Source organism: Urtica dioica, chromosome 9 (genome assembly GCF_054948205.1).
Source record: "Urtica dioica subsp. dioica isolate 48M chromosome 9, U.dioica_male_clone48M_v1_H2, whole genome shotgun sequence".
NCBI lineage: Eukaryota > Viridiplantae > Streptophyta > Magnoliopsida > Rosales > Urticaceae > Urtica > Urtica dioica.
In genome coordinates this window covers 12,082,583-12,104,801 of record NC_142764.1, presented here as the reverse complement: position 1 = coordinate 12,104,801, position 22,219 = coordinate 12,082,583, and the positions used below count along the sequence as shown (strand labels likewise).

The 22,219-nt window shown below is 38.5% G+C and overlaps 1 protein-coding gene across 1 annotated transcript; it reads right to left on the bottom strand.

Moving 5' to 3' along the window:
* Nucleotides 1-871: 871 nt before the first annotated feature.
* On the bottom strand, nt 872-11,401 carry LOC149384969 (putative LRR receptor-like serine/threonine-protein kinase At1g56140). Its single transcript, XM_089625697.1, has 25 exons — nt 10,819-11,401; nt 7,126-7,315; nt 6,603-6,674; nt 6,408-6,479; nt 5,994-6,065; nt 5,829-5,900; nt 5,549-5,620; nt 5,375-5,446; nt 5,185-5,256; nt 5,022-5,093; nt 4,821-4,895; nt 4,628-4,699; nt 4,404-4,469; nt 4,233-4,295; nt 4,105-4,146; nt 3,955-4,022; nt 3,485-3,873; nt 3,043-3,238; nt 2,817-2,957; nt 2,611-2,729; nt 2,061-2,271; nt 1,746-1,977; nt 1,530-1,677; nt 1,138-1,454; nt 872-957 (listed from the first exon to the last, which is right to left on the bottom strand). The coding sequence occupies exons 1-25, from the start codon at nt 10,928-10,930 to the stop codon at nt 936-938; spliced, it is 3,039 nt and encodes a 1,012-aa protein (XP_089481823.1). The 5' UTR covers nt 10,931-11,401; the 3' UTR covers nt 872-935.
* Nucleotides 11,402-22,219: the final 10,818 nt, after the last annotated feature.

Genomic DNA, 22,219 nt, shown 5'->3' with positions numbered 1-22,219 from the left:
CAAATTTCAATTAGAATAAGAAAAAATATAATATTAAAAGAATATAAAACAGTAACATTAGAAGCGACATTCCGCTTCTAATATGGCTTCTAAATATTATCCGCCATTTCACGGGAGCCAATTCCGGTGTCAATTTTTTGGATTTAGAAGCGACCCTAGAGACGGCATGTCGCTTTTAGTTTTTATAAGTGACTTTAGAAGCAACTGACTTTTAGAAGCAACTTTTGTCGCTTCTAAAGGCCTTTTTTTTGCAGTAGTGAGTTAGAATTATAGACTTTTTTTTTAAACTTTAATAACTACTTTTACGTACAATGTTTTAATTCTTTTTAAAAAAGGGTACAATGTTTTAATAATAGTTGTGTTTCATTGGATCGTATTAACTGTAATAATTTTAATTGGGTCCTGCAGATCGTAATCGTGATTCATGTCGATCATTTACTAATCATATTAAATTTTAGTCATTTTACTATTATTGTGTTGCTTTGCTTTGACCCATTATTTAATTGTGTTAGCATTTTCGATCCAATTAAGAATCAACATATATTAAGATCTAAAGTCGCTTAAAGTCATGTTGCGACCGTTTCATGTTTCGTGTGTCTGAACCAAATTACTAAGCTAGTCATATGGTTAATGTGGAATAGTTATATCAAATTTCTAGTTTATCTATCTAATAATAAAGAAAATAGGTCATTTAAGACCATACAAATGTGTCCTACTATGAGAGAGTTAGGGGCGAACTGTGCTATATATTTAATATTGGTGGTAACTATAATTTTAATTCATTTCATGACGTTCTTTCATTTCTTTTTCAGTTTATTAGATGTTTGATACAATTAAAAAAAAAAAAAAAAAAAAAACGTAACTCTAAACATGTTTCTAACACCATCTCTCATTTTTATTAATCAAACAAAAATATAATCAAACAGGGCCTAGAATCAATCAAATGGCTTGTCAAATCTGCAAGGAAGAGTAATGGTATTAGTATTTTATACACTCTACTAATTATTTACACAGTTTGAAGCAGTATAGAATGAATTGAACTCAAATATTTCTTCTCTCATTTTTGAAGGTCGATTACGTATGCTGAAAATCCGAAATGAAATACATTGTCTACAGAAGAAACACGTGAGGAATCACCTAGTGCCAGAGAACTGAAAGCTACTCTCCTTGGATAGAGTGGACGAAGTGTTATAATTTCCAGTCGAAAAGCTCGCAAAACTCGAGTCTTTCAGTTCCAAATCTGTGAGGTAACTCGGCTTCGACACTGCAGCCTCTATCTCGATATCGCCCGCAAGCATTCCAACCACACGCGACATTGAGGGTCGCATCGCCGGAGACCCTTGAGTACATAGAAACGCAACTTTTATCAACCGGAAAACTTCCTTTTCGTCAAACTCTGTCAGCATCGAATCCACCAATTCCAGGCATAAGTTGTTTTCATGTAAATTCCATGCCTGAAAACAGTTATAAGGTTATGACTGGGAAACAGTAAACAAGCAAAGTCGCGTGACAGGATTTTCTGTGCATACCCGGTCAAGGAGATAAATCCTTTCGTTGTCGACTGTGTAGAAGTTTGGCCGACCGCTGACAATCTCCAAAGCGACGATACCGAACCCAAAGACATCGGCCTTTTCTGTCAAGTGGCCGCGCAATGCGTATTCCGGAGCTAAGTAGCCTCTGCAGACATCATAATGGGAGTTTTAAGACTCTTGTATTGCTTATTTATTGTTTTTCAAAGAGCTTACAATGTTCCCGCGATTCGCGTGCTCATGTGAGTTTTATTATCGTCGTAGAGCTTTGCCAGTCCGAAATCTGATATTTTAGGACAAAGTGTTTCATCGAGCAGAATATTGCTGGCTTTGACATCTCGGTGTACAATCCTCGGTCTCGATTCTTCGTGAAGATAAGCTAGCCCTCTACCGGTTCCCAAGCATATGTTGAATCGTGTTGGCCAATCCAAGTGCAAGTCATTTTTCCCTGTGATATAATGTGAAAGACGGATGACTATATATGTACAGCAGGAATTTGAACGATAGGTTTACAGAGTAGCCGTGCTGTACCGAATAGTGCCTGATCAAGACTTTTGTTCTCAAGATATTCGTAAACAAGGATGCGGCGATTTCCTTCGATGCAACATCCATACAACTTCACCAGGTTGCGATGTTGCACAACAGATATGGTGGAGATTTCGGTTATGAATTGTTCCTTCCCATGTCGAGATGGCACCGAAAGTTCTTTAACAGCCACGACCTTCCCGTCAGAAAGCGTACCCTGATAGACACGAGGAATGAATTTCAGTCTCACAATCTCAAGTCCAATTAAGGTGCCAATTGGGACCCAGATTTATTGAAAAAATGAAAATAGTGAGTAAAGGTCGAGTGAAAATCAAAATTCTTTATTGAGCTTGGGAATCAACGAAAATTTGAGGGGGAAAAATGTGGAGTTCTTGGCATCCCTCAAATATTTTATCCCTCGAGTTTTCTTCAACACAAACAAGATTTTTAAAAAGCGGGGGATTTCATTTTTCCTCGCTTACGAATAATGTCAAGCCGAAGTTCGATACATTTTGGTCAGCCATAGAGAGTTTAAGTAAGTAATAGACTTCATTACCTTGTAAACATGTCCGAATCCTCCTTCTCCAATCTTATTTGAAGAATTGAAGTCTCCAGTGGCAGCCTTTAGTTCAGCGTAGCTAAAAGTATCTGGTCGACGTGTCATTCCAAGAAAATCTGCATAATTCATTTGAAATCATGATAATAACATGAACAAGAAAAACTATTCATTTATATTCAACCCTAGTCACGCGTGCCATTTACCTTCTTCGTCTTCATTTTTCGATTTTCTTCTTAGGTATAACACAATTAGCAACGCTAAAAGACCCAAAACAACGACAGGGACTACAATGCCTGCAATCAACCCAGTGTTGTCATTCTTCAGTTCACGGCTGGGCTTGAAATCTGAGGCACGAAAGGCGGTGATTTGTCAGTGTATTACAGAACTAAAGAAGTTGATATGAAACACGAGTGTGTGCAGAGACATTACTTGCAGAAGCATGAAGGCCCGCTATCAATGGACCATAGTAACCCGCTTTAGGTATGCAACATGTCCCTTTTCCGGCCCAGAAGAGATGAATCTCGAGATAGTGATCGGTCACTGTGGCATTGAATTTCTTCGGGATCGCTCTCAACACTCCACCAGCTTCTTTAGCTATGTCAAAGTCCTTTTCTACACGATGTCCCTTGAAAGCCAAAAAAAATAAATGAATGATATTAGAAAGTCCCATATTGGTTTGTTATCGAGGAATTAACAACTACGGGTAGTCCAACTCCAACATCGAAACTGGGTATGACTCTGATACCATGCTAGAACTGTGGGCCTAACTCACACCAAAAGCTAGCTCTGAGGTGGAAGATTGTCGATCACTTCTAAGGTACACCAATGACAGAGGACAACTACTTATTTGCCTTTCTTATTGCCGACCTACCTGAATATAAATGTCGAATACGCGTTTCGCTAGACTATCCCACAGGTGAGAGTCTCGATTCGGAAAACCAATCTCTGCGAAATGCAGTGTCACCGTGTAAGGCCCGTTCTCAAGACCGAAACCGTAGTACCTCAACGATCCCGGCGACATCCTTGACGACTGGAAAAACTTTGGATCCTCCTTACTTCCTGTGACCTCTGCTTTGGTACCTTCGATGTCGAGATCACCTGTTTGGTCGGCGTACAAACCCACTTTGCTCACTGCCCACTTCTCAGATCCGGCCACGTGAAAAATGGCTGGGCCAAGATAGAAGTCCTCTTCACTTTCATACACTACATCATCGCTGCCCTTCATCCGAGGCCCACCGCATTTGATTGCAAAGCTTGTATCTGAATCATTCAAACGAATAATCTGTAACAATTAAAATGTAACTTGTCCATGAAGTAAGTACTCAAATGTAATGGATTTACCAAGCGGGGTGTTTTTGTTTCTATTGCATGGGAAGTCTCTTTGAAGACAATGTAGTCCGCGAAGAACTCTTGAGAAAAAAAAGCAAGATTGTATAAAAATAGGGACGTCAAGTTAGATAATCGCGCTATGCAAGTGGGTATTTGACTCACGAGTTTGTGCCGATAGATGTATAATTGTTAGCTGCCAAGTTCCTGCACAAATATGTTTCTTTCATAGAATGAACGGAAAATATTGCAGATGAATTCCACTTTAATCCGTGAAATTGAAGATGACGTACAGTTGATTAATTAAGGATACCCATGCTGGCAAACTCCCAGATAGAAAATTGTAAGATAGATCTCTGCAAAATAGATCGATACATAAGCTGTGTTTGTTCAATTTGTCACGAAAAGGAAAAAAACAGATATAGTATTTGTATTTGATAAGTTTTCATAAAAGAAGAGATTACATGTTTTTCAGCGTTTTTGTCCAGTCATCAGGCATTGTTCCAGTCAGACTATTGTTTCCGAGGAATCTGGTCAAATTGGAGTGTGGCAGAGGAAGATTTAAAAATATAATAAAATAAAATAAATATAAGGCTGAGATTGACCAAGATATGAAGTTTTAGGTTTCAATCCTATTGACTGAAAGAGTTAAATAAAACTAAGAGCACAGTATAGGTCAGTTATGTACAAGAATACAAGATTGCTCATGTTAAACAGCGAGCTTGGGATTGTGCCTGTTAAATTGTTGAAACTCAAGTCCCTGCAAAAAACAAAAATCCACCCCAAGAAAAAAATTCAATTATAGAAACGAATAGCATCAAATATATTGATTTGAGAAAAAAAAAATCCTAATCTATGTTAGTTGCTTTGCTTGAACATACAATGTGAACAGACGCGGATGAAGCTCGGCAATATCAGCTGGAATCGGGCCAGAAAGTTGCACATTTCTAAGAATTCTGTGGGAGATAGGAAAACAAGAGATTGCACTTTCAGCAAGAAAAATTCTGTTGGAATTCTGACACCATGAAATAAGAATCTGAATCAAGGAATAGTCTAAAGAAATTAATAAGAAGAACACTTACAACTCGGTCAAGTTCTTCAGATTTTTAATAAAATCAAGTGAGCTAGTCCCATTTTCTAAACCGCCGATCTTCCTACAGAGTTGTTGATAGATAAAATATATTGAATCGTATGACGAAAAGAGAACCATGTGAATCTCCATTATAAATTATTTTATATACTCACAGGGATTCCAATGATGTCAATTGGGAGAAACTAGATGGTATTGGACCTTCAAGAGAGTTTCCAACTAAAGTTCTGCAAAATCATTTCAGAAGCATATTTGATCATAAAATGTAACAATGTAGTAAATGCGCATTGGTGTTGATATTTAGTAACACTATATGAAAATAAGTAAATTAAATTGAATCCTTACAAATTAGTCAGGCGGGTCCAATTCCCAATGAAGTCTGGTATTTTCCCAGAGAGAGGAGTGTCTAAAGCGTTCCTGAAGTGAAAACATCATTCTTTAGTGTAGCTAAGAAGCATAACAAAAACCAATCTTAATGAAAAAGAAGAACGACGCTTGATTTTCAGATCATATTCTCACATGACTCGAACTTTTCGAAGTTTAGCAAAGGTGGACGGTATTTCACCGCTAATTCCAGAGCTATCAATGTATCTGTCAAAATTAACATAAGTAAATACTTGATAAATAAATAACTAAAAGAATGTGTAACTTCTTCCATGGTTAGGTTGAGTTGGACTAGGAGTGAGAAATACTAAAAGAGAACAATTTTAAGCGAATTTTTGCCTATGCAACTGAGTTCTATGTATGTTAAGACTGAAGACCCATAAATTTGCCTTGAATTAAAGATGACTAAACTTACATTAGCTCGAGATTGAGAAGGTTACCGAGTTCTGGGGGAAGCGATCCTGAGAAATTATTCGATCCCACTGCCCTGGAAACCACATGGAAAAGGTTTACGAGCACTCGAAACTTGACATTTACACAATATAAGACATGATTTATGTTCTGATCTCGAGTGACTTACAACATAATAAGGTTTTTGAGGCCTCCAATCTCCTTTGGAATGGTCCCATGGAATGTATTGTGTCCAACATCCCTGAAACACACAATATATTGCTTTTATATTGAGTCCCATGGAATGTATTGCATTTGCAGGATTTATTGTTTGAATTGCCACCACAGCAGCAAACTTTTGTGGACATTTTTTTATCACTCCATTCTTTTGACAAATCTAACTTGATGAAATGGCTCAAATAGGTTTTGTTTTTTGTTTTTTTTTTGTTTTTTTTCACCTTGGAAAGCTTAAATGTCCTACGATTCAAAATAAATAAAAATGGAACTGTTCCGATCTGGTTTAAAATGCGGTTTCAATAATATACGTGTGATCAGACCATTTCAATAATAATAATAATGAGTCTTATATTGAGTAAATACGTACAAATATTGCAGTGCAGATAAATTTCCAAGAAATGCTGGTAGAGTGCCGCTGAAGTAATTCAACAGGATCTTGCTACACGGATTTGAATAATTAGTTATATGCTCAAAGCTTAACTCAAATTAAACCAAGGGTAGGAAAATGAGAAAGGGAAAAGGTAAAAACAAACAAATGGAAAAACATGAAGGAATGCCTTACAAGTACGTCAGATGTTTAAAAGCTGTAACTTCAACAGGAATTTCTCCTTGCTTGTCCATAGACTTCACTTTACTACAAAAATAGATTTAAAGTCAAAGAAGATGCTTTCATACTATAAATTGATATAAAATAAAAAGAGTTCAACGTTACTAAAACTCGTGATGTTTAAGCGGTGTCGACCAAATACTGTTTAGCACCCATTTATTAATTCTAGTCAACGTTTTGTTCCGTGGTTTCAAGGGGAAAAAAGAATCTTATTTGGATGTAAGAAAACATGGAAAATGATTAATTAGTATACTGTGATCTATACATAATCTATATCTAAAAAAAAAAAAGAGAGAATTTTTTTTATTAATAATTTTACATTTTTCTCCAATCCCAATCGAGTAACTAAATTAAAGTTTATTTCTACTCCCCCGCTTTTTTTTTTTTTCCTTCCCATTCCATTTTCTGGCAATTACATCAGAAATTATTATTATGTGAGGATAAGGTTAAAAGTGTGGGGGAAATAATGAGAACATACAAGTGGGTGATGTGGCAAGTCTTGTTGTCGTCGTATGAGCAGTCACATTTGATCCCCAGATCGATGACGTCATCCTCATCTCTCATCTTGCTAAGGGCAGAACCACTGCATGGCTCGCCGCTTATATTCCACGTGGCATTTTCTGATAAGCTTACGTCCCATCTTTGGAATATCGCATTCAGAGCCCTCACTGTGCTTGACGCAACAAAAACAAAATGCATTTTTTTTAATGTTTTTTAGTCTAATATGAATCTGATCAATGTAACTTCAGGATTCGCCAACCTAGAATTGTTGAGGTGAGACACTTTTAAACGGCGTGCGTGTAATTGTTTTGACCTGTTTAACTACGACTTTATGATTTTCTACGCAATTAATGAGAAACGACTTTTGACATTTTGGAACCATTTTGGTCCCCAAGTGCCAAAAGCAAGTAGCCGGAGACATTTGTTGGGGAATCTTTATCATTGACAACTTATTATCATTTTTAACGATTATCCCAACTAATTTATTCCGATATGAAATAGGGAAATATATCAAAATTCAAATATGTCATATTTTTTCCCCTCTTGCAAGAGTTTAAAAAGAAAATTCAAATATACCCATCATTGATTTAAGAATTTTAGAGGATTTCAAGTAATTGAATAAAATACTTTTTTTTTTTTTGCCAAATATGCCTATTTGTCTTCTACTTATTAAAAACGTTCGTTGGCATAATAAGTACGGCGTTCAAGAAAAGATTATTTTATCTCTGTATCAGATCTTGTAATGTACTTCAACTTTAGATTATTTATATTTTTTCATTGACCCTACATGTTTAATTTTAGAGTTTTGTTTAGCCCTAATAAGCACCTACTTTATATTCTCAATTTACATTACATTTTCGAGCTTATAAATAATTTTTAAGGTGTATTATAACAATATAATTATCACCCAATTAAAAATAATTTTTTTAACACGCTGTATTCGTACTTTTTCCTTTTTAACAGCACGAATATGTAGTAATATATATATATATATATATATATATATATATATAAGTACTGTTAAAATACGATTAAATTTAGTTAGAAGATTGAATAGTATTTTTGTTTCTAATAGCATTGTTTTTTTTAATTGAAACAATGAGTGATATTGCTAAAAAAATTATTATATATAGTACATATTCTTTTTGTAAAAAGTTTATTATAGGGACAATATATTTGAAATCTCGAAGATACATATATACAATGAGCAATAATTTTAAATGGATAAAGTATATGTAGGGTTTTAGGTGGAGCACTTATAAATTTTTAACGGGTTATATCCATTCTTTATCCATTTATTTTGGTTAAACCCTATTATAACAGGTAAGGTCTAACGGGTACACGAGTAAAATTGTCAATCCTTTACTTGAGTGATCTTATTGAATCAATTATTGTGACATGTTAACTATATCTCCTTAAGATACTTGTACTTATTCACAAACAACAAAAAAGCTAGTAGATATAATAACTAAACGGGTAAAATGTAAATTTTAAAAGTTAAACATTGAAAGATTATCAATGGACCCAATGTAGCTAAAGTAGTGCATATAGTAGAAATCATAAAAGATACGAACCAAGAGATTTTCAATGTTAATTTTTTAGTGGAGCCAATTTACATTAAAAATGAAGATTGAAAAAAGTTTGTAAACTTTTGAGTCCAATGTTTCAATCTTAAACTTTATTTATATGTGTCAATTGATATATTATCATGCATATTGTTTATTTTAGAATTGAATGAAATAACTACTAAAAAGATAACTTGTAATTTTTTTAATTCCAACAATGAATGTTAAACATTGAAAGATATTTAATGGTCATTGTATTTAAGAAGTAGTGCGTACAGTAGAAAACATTAAACATACGAACCGTGAGATTTTCAGTATCAATATTTTATTGGGGCACATTCGAAAAGAAGATTGGAAAAAATTTGTGAACTCTTGAGTTCAATACTTCAATCTTGAACTTCGGTATGGGTCAATATACTTATTATTATGATGCACATTGCTTAGGTTTTTTAAAATGTTGTTTAAGAAGTACGATTTTTTTTTTAATTTCTCCTTAATGTGTCATGTCAAACATTTTTATAACCCTTAAGTATCATTTCGAACAACATTTTCATCAAACAGATTGAGTTAGGAGGGCCGTGGTGGAGGCCGGGCCGTGGCAGTGTTGATAATGGTCGAGAATCAGGGTGGGGGTTTGGCCGGGTTGTGGTGGAGGTCGGGCCTCGAACATTTCGGCGAAGAGGAAAAAAAAGGTGGGTCGGCGGTGGCCTGGCAGGACAAAGGGAGAGAGAGCAAGATCGAAACCAAATGAGTCGTGACACGGAATTTCTCGATTTTTAAGTCGTCGTGACCATCGACAAGTTAGATATATCGACCTATACTTCATCAAATGGTTAACATTAGCTCAAATTGAGTACATTGTGGTCGACACATAGGTATGTGACGCATTTAATACAATAATTAATGTGAAGTTATGATAACTCTCACCGAATATCCATGTAATTTTATGTATTTTATCTTATTTAAGTGACATAGCTTATCAAAATGAGTAGTTGTATTTATTTGTTTTATCAATGATATATCCTTCTAAAAAAATTTGTCACGCTATTTTAATTTAACCTAAATATATATGTTATCGAATAGAATTCAAATATTAGTGATTAAATAGTAACTTCGTTTTATTCTAACTTAAATTTTGTGGTAAAAATAGAACTGAAAATTTAGCACATATTTTCTGTTTTTTTTTTTAATTGTGTATTTTAATGACTGATGTGCCGTATTTATTGAATAATCTAAAAATAGATATTTTTATTTATTTATTTTGCATACATAAAAGACGATATAATATATAATATACATTTTAATATTAATATTAATTATAAGACCTATATAATACATTCTTTTAAGATATTTTTTTTATAATGTGATACAATAGTATACGAATTAGACTTTCAATTGTGTAATGATATTTTATGAATGGAACAAAATTTTAAACCACTTTAGAGAAGATGTAACTGTAAGATGTATTACTTCGAAGATGCTGTTTAACTGCGTTGATTGGGTTGAATTAAGAATTTTAATTTATTTTCAATTGTTTTTCAATCGGACAAAATTAATCTAAATTAACTCTTCAACTTAATTTTTAGTTAACCCAAAATGTTAGATTATCAACACAAAAAAGCACATATTGGACAATTTGATTTTTTATTTATTTTAAAATTACAGTTTAACAGCAGCAACTATATCATTTAAAGTAAATTTTCATTAAGATTGAACGATATATGATAAGCTTTCGTTATATGTTTATTATTGTTTTTCTTACGAACTTTGTCTAAGACTGTGACAGGCATCAGATAAGATTCCACCAACTAAAAGCGGAAGACTAAACGTTAGTCCTGTCCTCCACGGTAAGCTTAGCTTTTACGCAAGTAAAGAAGTAAATAAACAATTATACTTTAGCCAACTACACCCAAACTACAGTTGTTAGTAATAAAAAAAAAAAAGGGAAAGCATAGGATTTCAATATTTTGTAACAAGGTACAGAACGTTGCCCAGATTTTCATTTCCAGGTCGAGAAACCCAAAAGAAAACAAGATGGTTAGAGTAGTAGCTGTATTGATATATTATTTTAAATAATGTATAAAAAGACGAGTATTTTTACATACCTTCAGATGGGTCTGTAGTGGCGTTTTGGGCCATGGATTCATAGAGCAATAGCGACGATCCTGCTTGGAAGACGAAGAAGCACAAGAATCTCCAATCTGTAGCACAATTCATACCCCTTCTTCTGTTTTTTCTTCTCTTTTTTTTTTTTTTTTTTGCTGTAAATCTCTCAACTTTTTAATCAGGGAGTGAAAGGGAAAGAGAGAATTGAATTACATATATAGCAATTTCACTTGGGCTCTTTTATGTTCTGCTCTTTTTCCAGAAAACACGCGAGAGAGAGGAAAAACACTAGAGAAGAAAAGAGATTTTGGATGAGTTATTTCCTCTTATTCATTTCAGTTATGTTCATGGCTATAATTTGTCAAACCTCATAATATTAATAAATAAAGAGAGAGAGAGAGAGAGAGAGAGAGAGAGACAGAGAGAGAGAGAGAGAAGACTAGGTTGTGGTTTTTATGATAGAACGTTTATGGGTCTTCGCACTAATCCCCGAGCAACTTGCTTCTGTCATTGACATCTTCATAACAAGGTATAGACAAATTACGAGTTGGTGAGTAAGGTACACCGCTTCTTTGGTTAAAAAGTACTCGAAGAGGTAAGGTCTAGAACAAAGTGCATCCAAAATAATATACTATACATTCCGAATATGTACATATGTCAGCAAGCAGATGTTTGATTATTTATTTAATAAATGTACAAGGCGGTGGCTGGCGTGTATATATATATTGAAACGTGGAAAAATAGCATAACAACCTTCACATACGACGGAAGAAAACCGTGGTTACAAGAGATGAACAAGCACAAACAAAAACCACGCAAACAAAAATAGAAACACAACAGCTAAAAAGGCCCTAACCCGACGCACGGGAATGAATCTCTCTGTCATCGGCCCTTATAACCTCATTGGAGCATGGAGGGACAAGCCCCATCCATCTCGAGTTAGAATTTTGGGTAACAGCAAAACGGGCTAAGTTGTGAGCCGCAATGTTACAGAGACGAGGGATAAACATAATTTTAAACTCATCTAGATTGCTTACCTCTCTCTTGATATGACGTAAGATCGTCCCGAGCTCAGTCGTGGGAATTGTCCCCCGGTCACCGCATTCACCACCTCCGAGCAATCCGAATGAAGCTCCAATCTTGTTCCTCCGATGTTGCTAGCCTGACTTATGCCTTGGAGGACCGCAAACACCTCCATGGTCCCAATCTAGAGCAGCATCCAAAGTAACCGAGATTGTTCCTCGCGTCGGAGGGGTCCGCCTGGCTTGGTCTTCTCTTTCTCTTTGACCCGTACGACTCCCTTATTCGCGCCTCTATACTCTTCAAGGAAGCTCCCCGTCCACTGAACAAGCTCAGTATGATTCCATGTTTTCTTCCCAGAGACGACATTGTTCCTGTGATTCCACACTTCCCAAATGATAGTGATATAAAATACAAAATCACTTGAAAGGAAGGTCTTTCGTATACTATTATATGTCTAGAAATGAATAATTTTCGTATGCCTTAAAAGTAGAAATTTTTTTTTTTCCAATACACTTACAGAAATGGCAGTGGCAGAAGGTGATAGTGGCAGGGCATTTGCTTCTATAAGGCCGTTACAAAATTTTGGACATTGGCTGATAATTCTTTTATTTACACTTTCAGCCTATTTCCACACATTCACTATATATAGACCTCATTTTAATTCATTTTTCACAACTCACATTTCAATTCTACAACATTACTTTACTATATTCTCAACAAATATATCTCTACAATATTGTCTACAAGTATATAGTTATCATCTAAAAAAAGTTGATAATTTTGATATAAACTTAAAACAAAAAACATAACTATTAATGAAACATAGTCTTCTTTTAATGTTTTACTCATAATTTTGTTGTAATGTTTTTACTTTTTAAAAAAAAAATTATTAATAAAGATGAAATTCATAAGACCAGTTTGGTTTTGGTCACTTTCAGACAAGGTTCGAAATGCCGTTTCGAGCCCTTTGATTTACGGAAAATCGACACGCCAACGGAAAACCGAACGGAAAAATTGTGGAAAAATACAACTGATATACCATTTTAAAATACCGTTTTCGATGGAAATAATGTTGCAAAATATGTTTATATATATATATATATATATATATATATATATATATATATATACACACACACACACGTATCTTTCAATTATTAAAATTGTAATATATACAACAAGTTATAGTAATAGCAATACATTTAGTACATATTATTTAATATATGTTTATCCTAATTTTATTTTATTTAATACATATTCTATATATCCAGTATATAATTTAAAATACCCGTGTTTATATATGTACTAAAAATGGGTAATAAATATTCAATGATAACGTATAAATTCTTTATCTTCTATAAACATCCGTTTTCATCATTTTATTTTGTTTTTATGCATTTATTTTTTTATACCGAGTAATATAATTAAATACGTTATTGAAAATGCAGAATTAATGGAAAATATATCATTTTTATTAGTAAAGTTTTATTTGTTACATTTATATATGAATTTTTATCTCATATATAGTATTTGTCTAAAATCATAAAATAAATATAATATATGATTAAAAGTAAGCAATACTATTACAAAATTGGTCCTTGGTTTAATTGGTAAAGGCTTTGGTGTTGGATGACTCGGGATCCATTCCCACTTAGCTCCATTGCATTTTTTTTTTAATTTTTGTATAAAAAACGACAATCCATCAACGAAAATCGGCGAAAAACGAAAACGATAGATTTCGACGAAAAACAACGACAAAAAAGAAAATATGCTTTTCACCGGCCGTTTTTACGCCGACAGCGGCGTCGTCGCCGATTTTCGACGAATTTCGCTAGAATTTAAAACATTGCTTTCAGACAGCCAAAAAGGACAAGACAATAAGGAGGTTTAAGAAAATAATAATGCACACTTATAATTTAATACTAACATATCCACTTTTTTTTTTTTAAATAAAAAATTTTAACAACTTCGATACAAAGATTCGATCTCAATCTCAATCACACCTTTAGATACAATCGAATGAAAGCGCTCATGGAATTCACTTTTTATTTTTGATTGTTGACGATCCCGAAATCGACATCAACAATTTGACGCCGTTTGTGGGAAACTTCAGAAAGACCAACATCGAAAGAAACAACTCTCCCAAAAAGAAATATCATGTCTTCCACCGACTCATTATGAATTAGGAGAGGAAATCCCTCTAGGGATCAGGGCAATCCTGGATATGCTGGATAAGAGATTGGAAAAGCAGGAAGAAACCAACTAAGCTCTCAACGCTCGGCTGGACTCCCTCACGACCCCTTAGAACACTCCGGATCCACAATCTGGATCCGACGAAATGACCACCTCTGAGTCGGCTCGGAATGCGGCGTCAGCTGCACAGACTAGCCGATCTCTTCCTCCAGGCATCCAACTGGACTTTAGTGAGATTCATGTCTCCCGAGTGTTAGACCAGACCCCATGTCCGAGCTTTCAGCTCGGTGGGACTTCAGATGAGGTTACCCCAGAGGCTCAAAATGATCTGATCGGGCTGCCCTCGCCCCCGCCGGCAGGAGCACCCTTTGGGTCCTTCCCACCGAACTCCGGACCTCGTCCCTCGATGACCTCACAATCATCACACTACTGCACACATGACTTCGCTATCCTCAGAATGGCAAACCCAACATGACTGAGTTTGAGAAATTTAAGGAGTCTATGGTAGCCGAGCTGAGGGCTGTCCATTCAAAGTTTCACAGTGCAACCAGTTCGGCCCCTGAAATAGACCGAATCGTCTCCGAAACAAGAAGGACTCCGTTCGCTAAAAAATTACCGACGTGTTCATTGGTGATGCCGGAAAAGTTCGCCTCCTGCACTACAATGGCACCTCGAACCCGAAGGCCTATATTATATCCTTTAGAATAGCTATGAGACGAGCCATGCTGACAGAGAGAGAGCGAGAGGCAGGTTATTGCCAATTGTTCGCAGAAAGGCTATTTGGATCCGCTTAAGAGTGGTTTTCCATATTAGAGCACAACTCTATTGATAGTTTCGCAAAACTATCTGCAGCATTCCTGAAACACTACTCGATGTTCGTCGAGGACGAACTGACGATGGCCGACCTCTGAGGAGTCCATCAAAAAGAAAGTTAACTCTTGAAGGATTTATGGTCCGTTACAAGGATGTACTATCCAAAATATCGAACATCGACCCTGAATCTTCCATGATCGCTCTGAAGAACGAACTATGGCATGAATCAAGATTCAGGTTAGAGATGATCGTCAACAGACCCCCAACTCTAGAAGACGCCATCCATAGGGCCGCAAACTATGCTAGAGCTGAAGAGGAATTCACCTCTTTGGCCAAAAAGCATACGGTAAAAAAGAACCCACACTCAAACACCTGGGTACGACCTGAAAATGGTGGAAACAACCCCCGAAAGGTCAATCCCCAAGACGCTGGACCGCTAGCTAGGAAACAACATGCCCCTCCGGGTTTCGCTTTCAACATTGAAGATGAAATCAAGGAGGGAGGACCCCAAATGAAGAAATGGATGAAGATCCGAACGCGTATTGTGAATTCCATCAAACTAACGGCCATGCCACAGTGAACTGCGAGACTATGCAGAAAGTCTTGGCCGAAAAATATGCAAATGGGGAACTAAACAATGTCGACTTAGGTTCTCCACCTAAAAAGAAGGTCTTTAACAATCGAGAGAGAGGTAATCATTCGCCTAAAAGGTCAAGACCAACAGAAGAAGGCGAACCCAACTCCCCGCCGACCGTAGTAAAGCATCGAGTAGATTTCATAATAGGGGGCTCAAAATTTTGTAGCAACTCAGTAAACTCGATCAAAGCTCATCAGCGACAGCTGATGAACAAGACCACCAGGCCTGAAGTAGAATAGGATGTCCAAATCTCATTCTCGGAAAGTGAAGCCTCCGGGGCAACAGACCCACACGACGACGCGCTCGTTATCATGAAAGACGTGTCCAACTGTTAAGTCGCCAGAGTCCTGATCGACGGTGGAAGTTCTATGGATCTCATCTTCAAAGACACCCTAACAAGAATGGGGATAGAAGAGTCGGAGATCGAAAGGGAGAAAACCCAACTCAAAGGCTTCAACGGGGTAACCACTCATTCGATAGGAACCATTAAGCTACCTGTGAAGATGGAAGGAATAAACAAGATAGTGGAATTCCAGGTTCTGGAATGTCTCTCCCTTTACAACATTATACTAGGAAGACTATGGATACACAGGATGAGGGCGGTACCTTCAACCTTTCTTCAGTGTATCCACTTTCCTACGCCTGGAGGGATATGGGAGATTAGAGGAAACCAGGCGATCTCTCGTAGTTATTACCTCACGAGCCACAGGTTGAAAACTAAGGCATCCGATGAGAAACACTAGCAATTAATGAATATTGAGCCGACTCACGGAGAATACCCAAAATCTGAAGGGTTGGACTCCCCGAGTACCGAAATGATAGTACAAATACAGCTCGATGACCTCGATCCCGCCAAGTGTATGGGGATCAGAGCCGAGCTCAAAGAAAATATACGGCGAGAGTTGATTTGCTTCATAAAATGAAACAAATCTACGTTCGCATGGACGACGGAGGATATGCCGGGAATTAGCATCGACGTTATGTCCCACTAACTCAACGTCGATCCTAGTTTCAAACTCGTAAAACAAAAAAGACGCAAGCTTGGCTCCGATAGGGCAAGAGTAGTCAATGACGAGGTAGATAGACTCCTAGCCGCCGGCTCCATCCGTGAAGTAAAATATCCGGATAAGCTGGCTAACACCATCGTCGTCAAAAAGAAAAACGGAAAATGGAGGGTGTACATCGACTTCACCGATCTAAACAAAGCATGCCCAAAAGAAAGTTTCTTGCTGCCGCACATCGACAGGCTAGTCGAGGTAACCGCATGACACAATATCATGTCGTTCATGGATGCGTTCTCATGATATAACCAAATCCTAATACATCCCGACGACCAAGAGAAAACGACATTCATAACAGACCGAGGCACATACTGCTATAAGGTCATGCCGTTCGGATTGAAAAACGCTGGCGTCACCTATCAAAGGCTAGTCAACGAGATGTTTGCTGAAAAAATAGGAAAAACCATGGAAGTGCATATCAACGATATGCTCATATAATCCCAAAGGGAAAACGACCACATCGAACATTTGGAAGAATGTTTCAAAGTACTCAACAAATACCAAATGAAGCTTAACCCAACCAAATGTTCATTCGGGGTATTATCCGGCAAGTTCCTCGGATACTTAGTGACCCAGCGAGGAATCGAAGCAAACCCGGATCAATTGCATGCCCTACGATAAATGCCCTCACCTCGTAACAGGCGCGAGGTGCAAAGATTGACAGGCCGAATCGCCGCTCTCAACCGCTTCATTTCTCGATCTACGGACAAATGCCTCCCATTCTATCGACTCCTTAAATAAAATAAAAAGATCGAATGGGACGAAAAGTGCGAAGAAGCGTTCAAATAATTAAAAACATACTTGTCGACACCCCTCATTCTCGTAAAACCCGTTAAGGGAGAACCACTCTATCTATATGTCGTTGTATCCCAAGCGGCGGTTAGCGGAGTGCACGTCAGAGAAGATCAAGGGGACCAACTAACAATATTTTACGTAAGTAAATCGTTAGTCAACGCCGAAACACGATATCCCATTATGGAAAAATTGGCATTGGCTGTCGTTTTCACTGCACGGAAACTTCGACCATACTTCCAATCTGACACCATAATAGTGATGACGATCCAGCCGCTAAGAGGTTTTCTGCATAGTCCCAACCAATCGGGGAGATCGACCAAGTGAGCTATAGAACTAAGCGAATACGACATCGAGTATCGAATTAAGACATGCGCCAAATTGCAAGTTTTGGCGGATTTCCTGGTTGAACTCCCTAGAGAAGATCCCGTCGTGACATAAATTGAGGGCGCTTGTATACTGAAAGTAGATGGGGGAGTCCTCAAAACAAGGGGCAGGGGTAGGAATACACCTAACATCCCCCCATGACGAAATAATTGAACAATCATTTAGACTTGATTTCGTCGCATCTAACAACGAAGCCGAGTACGAAGCGCTAATAGCCGGGTTACGATTAGTTATAGCTGTCGGAGCAAAGCAAGTCCAAGATTTCTGCGACTCGCAACTCGTAGCAAATCAATACTCCGGTGAATACAAAACGCGAGACGAGCGAATGGAAGCCTATTTGAAGGTCGTAAAAGACCTCATGGCGCAGTTCAAACAATTCACTCTGACACGAATCCCTCGAGGCAAAAATACCTCCGCAGACGCTCTTTCCACGTTAGCATCCACTTCGGATCCAGACTTTAAAAGAATTATACTAGTCGAGACAATCAAACAACATTCTATAGCCACTACTGTTACTGCAGTAATAACTATATAAGGGGGGATTGGAGAGATGAAATCATAAACTACATCACCACTGGTACAATCCTAACTGAAAAATGGCTAAACGCAAAGTCATACTGAGAAGTGCGAGATTTTGCATAATAAGTGGAAGCCTGTTCAAAAGAAGCTTCGCAGGACTGTACCTCAGATGCATCGGATTGGCTGAATCCAAGCAAATCTCTGAAGACGTATACGAGGGAGAATGCAGAAGCCATGCAGGTGGAAGAGCACTCGCCATAAAAATAAAACGACAAGGCTACTTCTGGCCTACAATGTTAGCTGATTGTGAGGCATACTCGCGTCATTGTGACCGGTGCGAACGATACGCCCCTAACATAAAAAGACCCGCAGAAGAGTTGTCCTCTATTTCGGCCCCATACACCTTCATGAAGTGGTCTATAGACATTATGGGACCAATGCCAGCCACCTCAGGCGGATTAAGATTCCTCTTAATCTTGACAGATTATTTTTCAAAATGGGTTGAAGCAGGCGCTTTTGTCTTAGTTAAAGACGTCGACGTGGAGGCCTTTATCTGGCAAAATATAATCTGTCGGCACGGGACACCTCTCGAAATCGTGACGGACAATGGCTCACAATTCTTATCCAAAAGACTAAGAAAGTTTTGCTACAACAACAACGTTGAACTAAGGATGTCGACACCACGATATCCTCAGGGAAACGGACACGCTGAAGAAGAAAACAAGACCATCGTGAACTCCATCAAGAAAAAGCTTACGGCCAAAAAAGGACGATGGGAGGAAGAGCTACCAGGTATACTCTGGGCCTATCAGACTAGCCCACAGAGGTTGACCGGAGAAACCCCATTCTCCCTAACACATAGAGTCGAATTAGTCATCCCGATCGAATACCAAGTGCAGACTCTTAGGACAATGCACGCCCATGAAGATGAACAAAAGAATGAACAGTCATTATATGACGCCTTGGATTTCATAGACAAAAAACAGGAGCTAGCGTTAACACGACTACCCAGTACAACAGTCTATCGCCAGATTTTATAATAAGAACGTCAATCCAAGAAAGTTTGAGGTAGGAGATCTAGTTCTCCGAAAAGTCTTTCAAAACACCGCCGAGTCAAATGCCGGAAAACTAGGTGCGAACTGGGAAGAGGGTCACCAAAGTCGCACACGCTGGTGTCTATGAACTCGAAACACTCAATGGAGTCCACGTTTTGAGATCATGGAACGTGATAAACCTAAAAAATACTACTGCTAACCCAGTAAGAATTGAACTACGTCCGACTTGATCCCTACATAAGGGTACGTAGGCAGCCTTTCTTTACAAAGGCGTAGTCCCCTTCCCTCTTAGAATTTCTAATCCTCCATTTTGACAACAAACGTAAAAAAACCACCACAATCAGAGCCTCGGAGCTCACACCTCGGCCAACAATCTCAACCTCGGACTAGGCCGGCAGTGCAAACACCTCACGACGCCTATGACAAGATCCGTCATCTCACCACGTCATCTCTAGAAAACATCTGAATTAGAGCTCACACTTCGACAAGCTTGACCTCACCCAAAAGCCTTAAGGGAAATTTTTTAGACCTCCGACGATCTAAAAGACTTAGCAAAATCTTGGTAAAATTAATTTGTTCACCTCGGCTTAAAATCTTAAGGGAAACATTTCGGATCACAAGTGGTTCGAAAGACTTGTCAGATTTTAAATAAAATTTAAGCCACTCTACGACTTCGGCCTAAGGGAAACGTTTTAGATTTTCGACGATCTAAAAGACTTAGCGAATTCAAAAATACCTCTACGACTTCGGCCTAAGGGAAATAATTTAGATTTTCGACGATCTAAAAGACGTAGCGAATTTTTAAAAAGCACTTCCATATGACTTCGGCCTAAAATCTTAAGGAAAACATTTTGGATCTTGGCGATCTAAAAGACTTAGCAGATTTTATAAGTCTAAATTGTTAAGACTCTGACTAAATAAGAATAAGTGAAAATTCTCAGATCAATTGGGCGACCTGAATGACTTAGTCAAATCCATAAACATTCATGCATTCATAAAGAGTTTGGCGAGCTAAAAGACTTGGAAAAATTCGGCAATAAATAGCATGAAATACTAATAACCAGAATTCATATAAAATTATTAAAATAAAATAATATTAAAATAAAATAGGGGTACCAAAGCCCCTATAATTGTCTCAAAAAATATATATAAACTTCACCCAAAACAAACGGGCCCAAATAAAATAAAATAAAATAAAATAAAAAATAAACTTCATGCTGGCAAAGTGAAGAAATGCTTAGGCTTGGTCTCGAGGCTCGACCTCGACGTCTCTTCGCTCAGTAGTTGGCGTGAACGCCGCCATGTTCTCGTTCTCCTCCGGGATCGAGTTGAGGACCTCGTCAGTCTGACCAAGCATTGAGCCGTGCTCATCAATGACGGTGGTCTTGACTTTGGTCGCGGGGGCGTCGGCAAGAAATCGGTCCGAGTATGGAGTGAATGGGATGTCCTCGACCTCGGGGATAGCGATGGCCGCGTAGTCTGCCTCGTATTGAGCGATGTCATCCTCAGTATCCTTCATTTCGCTCGCCCAGTCTGTGATCTCGCCCTTAGGGCCTCCAAGATCAATTCCTTGTTTCCCTGACACTGCTCGAACTTTTTAGGATGAGGGTGGCCTTGTCCGTTTTGTCCTTCTACGCTCGATACTTAAGTATCTGCTCCCGATATCGCAGCAAAGTCGCCTTCTTTGCCGCGAAAACAGCCCGGTCCCGATCTGCCTTGGCTGTCTTCTTCAACCAGGCGATCTTGTCAAGAGCATCTTTCAGCTCTTTGTCACGATCAGCCAGACTGGCCTTGGCAGCCTCATTGTCCCTCTTCAAGCCATCAACGTAAACCCCTCCACTTTTTGATCTTATTCTTCTTGTGATCGAGGTTGACGGGCAGGAATTGAGCCTCGCCGGCGAGCTTATCAATCATATTCCTTTGCCCTCTCCAAAAGTGTATCCTTGGCGAGGAGATCATCTTGAAGGACGGTGAACTTGTCGTTCATCGCCCTGATCTCGGCTTGAAGGGACTCCGTCCCCTTCTGAACCTCGGCCAGCTGGTCCCGCTCGGCCTTAGCATCGAGGATGTGTTTCTCATAACGAAACACACCCCGGTTCAGTTGGGTCGACAACTGAAAATAATAAAAATCATGTCAGCTCGACTACTAGATAATCCCAAAATTTCACCAAGTATAAGAGCTCGACAACATAAAAAATTAACTAAAAATATCAAGTTCGACTTCTTGACAAAATTCCTAACTAAAATTTTACCAAGTATAACAAGTCGACTACTAAAAAATAATACAAAAATAAGATGCTTACCCCGGTGATGGCCGAAGCCATAATCCTGTACTAGTCCGCCTCGGCGAGCTCGGGTACTTTCGGGAGGCCCATGTCGGGGCACGTCAGCTGACGGAGAAATTTCGCCGAAGAGTAGATGTCATCGCACATCATGTGATCTTGAGCGTAGTGGAAGTTGATGACATGTTTCTTCCGCCGGGATGCAGACGGGGCGGAGTCGGCTCGACCGCTACTCCTGGACTTCGACGAGGCTTTGCTCCCCTCGGCAACAGCCTTACCCTTGTCGGCCCGGACCACTGCGGTCACGGGGACTTCGGTAGTTGGCTCTTTCTTGCCCCCTTCAGCAAGATTCGGGCCTTGGTTAATCTTTTTCTTATTATTCTTCTTCTTCTTCTCTCCTTACTCGGGCGCTCCGCCCTCAGTAGTTCGACCCGCCGACGTCTTTATTTTCTTAGGCGCCGCCACGATCCCGGCGCCCTCAGCGGCGCGCTCCCCCTCGACCACGGGAGCAGCGGACTCGGGGGCTTCGGCTCCTGAAATGACCATCTGCGTGGTCTCGACCGTCTCGAGCACTGCGCCCGAATTCACCGGGACGACCGGGATCGAAGATGCTAGTCTAACCCCAGTCACTTTGACGT